The following is a 6,002-nucleotide window of genomic DNA, read 5'->3' on the forward strand; positions in this document are numbered from 1 at the left end:
TCATGGGAGACTACAAAACCCCCAGCGGTTCCAACATCCACCATCTCAGGGAATAGGCACCAGGCCCAGATCAGTCATGCAACAAGCCCTGGGGGTGAGGTGGACATGCAGCCATGTGGAGTCCTGGTCTGGGTTCCTGCTGCTAAATACGTGATCTAAGACCAACAATATCGGCACCAGCCTTCTTACAAATCCAGATTCTCCCACTCTGCTCCAGACTCTGACCGCTAGATACCCAGGTGACCGCTGCACACAAGAAAGTGTGGGACTCCACGGTCATCCCTCTAGGTGCAGAGACAGGACTGTGCAGAAGGCTCTGGTGTGTGGCTGACACCTCACTCAGCACAGGGGTCCTGGGTTCATCAGTGCTCCTCTGTCTTCTGTAGGCATCACTCCCATGGCCACCTTGTCCACTCTCAAGGGTTTAAATCTCTCTCTCTCCAGCTGACATTTCTCCTGACCTCAGGATTCATCTGTCCAACTGCCAACTGGACGATTCCCTTGTACTCCTCAGACATTGCAGCTCTAGTATCTGCTAAAACGAATGTCTGCGATGCCCCCTCCGACATGCTGTTTCCAGAGTCTTCCCTATCTCCGCTGACAGTGACTCTTCTTCCTTTTTGTTTTCTGAGATTTTTGGTGACATTCACCTCTCTCTCGAATATCCCAGGTTAACCCATTATGAATGCTTCAAGAGAGCCAGAATGCTTCAGAAATACCCAGAACTCCACCACGCCCACTATTTCCACTGCTCAACCCGGGGAAGCATCTCTGGCCTGGAGCTCTGCAGACTCCTCCTGACTTCCCACTGTCTCCCTCACCTCCCGATTCTGCTCTCAGCACAGCAGCCACCACCATCCTTTAAAGGAGACGTTAGACCATGTCCCTCTCCTGCTCTAAGCCTTCTCATTCATCCGTCCCTCAGAGCACCTCACTCAGAGCGTCTTCCAGGCCCACACGGTCTGGCGCTGCCTCCATCTCATTGTGATTACTCTCTGCTCCATCCCCACACGGGTGGCCTCCTCCCTCTCCCCAGAACCAGACATACTGCTGCCCCAGGGCATTTGCACTGGAGGTTCCCCTGTCTGGAAAGAACTTCTTCCAGACCTCCCCATGTCCTTCAGATCTTTTCTCAAGGTCACCTTCCCAGTGAGGCCCACACTGACCACCCAAATCTAAAGGCCATCTTCCCTGTCCCCACACTAGGGATCACCTTCCCCAAGGCGTTTAACAGAACACTTAACACTTCCCACCCAGACACACTCCCTGTTTACGCTGTCTCTTCCCACACAGCATATGCTCCACAAGGCCAGCACTTTTTCTTTTACTTCAGTGATGTGCCCCGATGCAAAAACAGCGCCATGCATCTATCACACTGCCAGTACTGGAGTGTGTAGTTAGTGTAGAGCACCTTCCTATGCTAGACCAGGGTCTTTGTTAATGTGGCCTCAGACCACAGCTGTTCTGTGGCAGCTACAGCACATCGTGCATTCACACTGACATCCATGCACTCGCACTTCTCCCACAGTGCTGCTCTCCCTAAATCTAAAGTAGACTGTGCTTTGTGGGTCCCTGAGTTCTTGCTGAAGCCAGCGCTAGAGCAAAGGGTGGGGAGAGAGGGCAGGTAAACAGAGCAAAGTTCCAACAGGAACTTGTCTGAGATGAGAAACTACAGGATCCTCCTCTCTGCTAATTCCTAAACTGGTTCCTTTGAGAGTTTAGGAAAAGATGGGAAAAACAGTGAAGGCCCAGGAGGAGGCAAGAGCAGGATGACTAAAATTTTGTGTCTCCATACCACAGACTCCTGTGCGCAGGGACCCTCTGGGCCTTGTGGGCATAATGACAGGGAAAACACCTGCAGCTGCTGACAGATAGGGGACACCGAAAGAGTGAGACCAGAATTCCTAACAGGAACAAAAACAGTCACACTGCTCTCTATAGAAACAAAGAAACTGCAAATAAACACCCAGACCCAGGCCTGAGCCTATGATGATCTGGCCCCACCAGGCCCTCGCAGCCCACAGTCCTGGAGATGTTCTTCATTGCGACAATTTACAAGGCCTGAGGGTTGTTTGAGTTCCTGAGACTACAGGTCCTCTTGGGACAAGGACCAAGGGGCAGAGAGGTGACCCAGCTGAAGAGTGACAATGTCAAAGCCCACGGTTCACTGAGCACTGACTGGGCACAGGCTCCAACCACACTCAGTCCGCACAGGCCCATCTCCTGGCAACAGACTCAGCACAGTAAACACACAGATTCTGGAAAGTACTTGACTTGGTGCTTCCATTCATGTCATCTCAAACTTTAGGATCTTTTCCTTTAATTAACCCATCAATGCTTCATGGAAAGAAATGAAAAAACAAGTGCATATTCACAAAGTAAACCCAGGGAAGGGGAGGGCCCAGCTCCCCTCTGCTGGACAGGAAAGTGTGGGGAGGGGTCATGGTGGGCACGTGAAGGCCAGCCTCGCACTTCCTCATATTTTGCTGATAGGAACGCACACACATTCAGATGCCCTTTGCAGAAAGAGAAAGATGTTCCTGAAGTCACATACGCAGGGTTGGGGTGTGTGTGTGTGTGTGTGTGTGTGTGTGTGTGTGAAGAATCTTCCATCACTGATTTGCTGGAAGCAGCTGTCTCACCCTATAGAAGAAAATAATCATGAACAAATTCAGGCCAGTTGCTATAACTGGTGACATTCTCAACAGTAAATTTCATGCTCAAAAAGTACCAATGAATCCTCATCACCCAGTTCTGTCCCCTCTGCCCCAACTCCATCTCACCTTTAGAAGCTACGTGACAGACACATCAGAGAGGAGGCAGAGCCATGAGGTACTGGAGGGATCCCTAGTCCAGGGCCCTAGAGAAGTTTCCAGAACTGTGACTACAAACCCAAGGCAGGATCAGGAAACCTGAGAGTACCTGTACAGGGACTTGACCAACTGCCCTCCTGGAGGTCTATTCTCAGCAGGGGCCCTGCCCTCTGACCTGTGACTGTTGGAAACCAGGTCCCCATCACCGAATTCATCAAGGTAGTAAGTTTACCCATTATTTTCACACCTGCCGAGGATCCCAGTAAACAGGGTCCCAGACTGGGCAAGCACATGCGTGGAGATGGTACTTCCCCTTTAATGAAGCAGGACACACTTCTACTGGGCTTGAAACCCACAGTGGGACAAGAAACTCAGACTCCACCCCTTCCTTACCTGACAGCTTCCTCCTCCACATCACAGCTCCAACGACCACAGCTCCAGTGACCACAGCTCCAGTGACCACAGCTCCAAGGAGGACCAGGCCATCTCTGGCCTGAGAAGGTGGCACTAGGAAGGGAAGGGAAGGTGAGGGCCCCAACCCCCAGGCCTCAGCCCCCACGCTGCTAAAGTCCTCCTGAGGACCCTGCTTCCCTGAGAAGAGGCTCTGTGCCCACGTCCCCTCCTCACCCCATCTCAGGGTCAGGGGCTTGGGCAGCCCCTCATGCTGCACATGGCACATGTATCTCTGCTCCTCTCCAGAAGGCACCACCACGGCCACCCACTTCTGGAAGGTCCCGTCCCCCCCAGGTCTGGTCTCCACAAGCTCCATGTCTTGGGTCTTATCCTCTCCATCATGCTGCCAGGTCAGGGTGATCTCCGCAGGGTAGAAGCCTAGGGCCCAGCACCGCAGGGTGACCTCATGCTCAGAGATGGGATGATGGGTCAAGTGTGTCTTTGGAGGATCTGAGAAGGGTGAGAAAATTCAGGAACTTGGCATCCATCATGGGACACATCAGCAGTGCTCACGTGAACATCCTGAGAACAGACAGGAACAAATGGGTTGGGGGAAGGGAGCTCGCAACCCAGACACCAGCCTGGCCCTAGGCATCTGGGATGATTGCCTAGTATTTAGAAAGTTCTAGAATGATAGTGATACAGCCCAGGGTAGGAAGCAGGTCTCTGAGGGGCAGAAAAGGGATTTCTGGTCCAGACCTGGGTGGACGGCAAAGGACTCAGAAAAACTGGGGTCAGGTGTCAGACACATTGGATGAGGGGCAGCGAAGGAGGAGCAAAAGTCCCCTATGAGTCCCAGAGCCACTGACAGGGTCAGTGGGAACTCTGGTTCCTTACTTCTGGGTTGGTCTCCCCCTCTATCCCGCGTGAGACTGCACCCCTAATCGTCCCTGAGAGAAAAAGAGGGGAGTCCCTCTCCAGTACCAGATCTGAAAATTCAGGTGGATTGAATTTTGGAGGGGTATTCTGACACCCATTTTTTGCCTCGCTGAAGGCGCACCAGTCCCGAGAGAGAAGGGAGGCCCGCGGCCCCTGGTACCTGCGCGCTGCAGCCTCTCCAGGTTTCTGCGGATCCACTGTACGCAGTCCCACTCCAGGTAGGCCCTGTAGTGCTCCGCCTCACCCGCCTCCTCCCACTTGCGCCGGGTGATCTGAGCCGCAGCGTCCGCCGCGGTCCAGGAGCGCAGGTCCTCGTTCAGAGACAGGTAGTCGGTGCCGTCGTAGGCGAATTGAGAGTACCCGCGGAGGAAGCTCCCGTCGGGTCCCGTGTCGCAGCCGTACAACCACTGGATGGTGTGAGACCCTGGCCCCGCCCCAGGTCAGCTCCCGAGGTCAGCCCCGCCCCCTGCCAGCCCCGCCCCGCCCCTCCCCAGACCCCAGGCCCGGACCGGGACCCCGACTCAGAGCGGAGCTGCGGGGATTAAACGGAAACTAAAGGAAACTTGGTCCAACTCCCCGCGGGCTCCTCCTGAGTCGCGGGGGAGAGGCCGGCCCCGGAGCCCCGGGGGACGCCCGCCCGTCGGTGGGGACAGGGGTCGTGCCCGGACCGGCCGCGTGGCTCACCCTTCTCGCTCTGGTTGTAGTAGCCGCGCAGGTTGGTCAGGCTCACTCGGAAATTCTGTGCGTTGTCCCTGGCGTTCTGCGCGTGCCGCTCCCAGTACTGCGGCTCCTCCACCGCCCAGGGCTGCTGCACCAGCGGCGGCGCCGGGCTCTGGCTCCTGTCGTAGCTGTCGAACCGCAGGAACTGTGTGTCGTCCACGTAGCCGGCGGCGATGTACCGGTAATCCCCGCGGTTGGGCCCGGACACGGCGGTGTCGAAGTATCTCAGCGAGTGGGGGCCTGGGGGCGAGAATGGGGGTCTGGGGTGCGGGCCGGAGGTCCTGGAGACGCGCCTTCCCCGGAGTCGGGCTCCCCCTCTGGGCGCGTCCCTCGTTCCTCCGGGCAGAGGCTGTTTCCTTCAGACCCCGCACTCACCCGCCTGGGTCTCGGTCAGGGCCAGGGCCCCCAAGAGCAGTAGGAGGAGGGTTGGGGGCCTCAGGACCGGTCTCCTCCGGGTCTGGAGAGTGTGAGTCCGCTTCGGTCGCCAAGACATTATGAGGTGTACTGGCTTTTCTGGAAACCGGATGCCAATGTGAGTGAGAACTGGGGTCAGTCAAGGGTATCCAGGGTGGAGGACCCAACACGGGTTGTGAGAGGTTTTCCTAGCACCCTCCAGACGACCCCTGTAGGCTGCCCCTCTCCAGAGGGTCGCCCTGTAGTCTTTCCTATCAGGCAGGGGCCCTGCCTGAGTCTGTTAGGGGCGGGGAGAGGGGCGCTAGTCTGCAGACTCTATCCCCAGCCTGTTCCTGTCTAGGCCGCAACGGAATAATTGCAAGCAAGAGACAAACACGTAAGGTGGAAATGAGATAGCAATTTTATTTATGAAACACATACAAGCACAAAGCTGCAAGCAGGCACCCAGCTAGTCTAAATGCCCCACACATAATAGAGCAAAGGAAGTTGTTAGTAGTTGATTAGTAAGTCAGTGAGTTTCCCCATACACTTGATCCAAGACTACAAGTGGGTACTTAGCTAATCAGGAGTTTTATATCTCAGTTGACTTATAGGCTCCCCGACCACCCCCACCCCGGGGAATATTGTACAGCTACAAAGCCTTTCTTTCTCAGTTAGTAAAGGCTCTTTTCTTAGTGAAGTTGTTACAGAGGCTCCCTTTCCCAGCATAGAATCTCAAGGACT

At 55.3% G+C, this 6,002-nt stretch overlaps 1 protein-coding gene across 3 annotated transcripts; it reads right to left on the minus strand.

Moving 5' to 3' along the window:
• Positions 1-1,395: 1,395 nt before the first annotated feature.
• Positions 1,396-5,389, minus strand: LOC114494996 (class I histocompatibility antigen, Gogo-OKO alpha chain-like). Of its 3 annotated transcripts, XM_036024243.1 has the most exons (7): positions 5,241-5,389; positions 4,830-5,105; positions 4,306-4,569; positions 3,441-3,716; positions 3,207-3,320; positions 2,784-2,860; positions 1,396-2,643 (listed from the first exon to the last, which is right to left on the minus strand). In XM_036024243.1, exons 1-6 carry the CDS (start codon positions 5,356-5,358, stop codon positions 2,793-2,795), a joined length of 1,116 nt encoding a protein of 371 aa, XP_035880136.1. In that variant the 5' UTR covers positions 5,359-5,389; the 3' UTR covers positions 1,396-2,643; positions 2,784-2,792. The 3 variants fall into 3 exon arrangements, with proteins under 3 accessions (XP_035880136.1, XP_028366011.2, XP_035880137.1); XM_028510210.2 differs by lacking the exon at positions 2,784-2,860; XM_036024244.1 differs by lacking the exon at positions 3,441-3,716 and having other exon boundaries at positions 1,398-2,643; positions 5,241-5,386.
• Positions 5,390-6,002: the final 613 nt, after the last annotated feature.

The sequence above is a fragment of the Phyllostomus discolor genome, chromosome 4 (assembly GCF_004126475.2).
Source record: "Phyllostomus discolor isolate MPI-MPIP mPhyDis1 chromosome 4, mPhyDis1.pri.v3, whole genome shotgun sequence".
Classification (NCBI taxonomy): Eukaryota; Metazoa; Chordata; class Mammalia; order Chiroptera; family Phyllostomidae; genus Phyllostomus; species Phyllostomus discolor.

Coding starts and splice junctions, on each gene's coding strand:
- LOC114494996 (XM_036024243.1), bottom strand. CDS start 5,358: ATGTCTTGGCGACCGAAGCGGACTCACACTCTCCAGACCCGGAGGAGA. Junction 4,570..4,829: donor CTACAACCAGAGCGAGAAGG/GTGAGCCACGCG, acceptor GGGCGGGGCCAG/GGTCTCACACCATCCAGTGG. Junction 3,717..4,305: donor GGAGAGGCTGCAGCGCGCAG/GTACCAGGGGCC, acceptor CACCCTTCTCAG/ATCCTCCAAAGACACACTTG.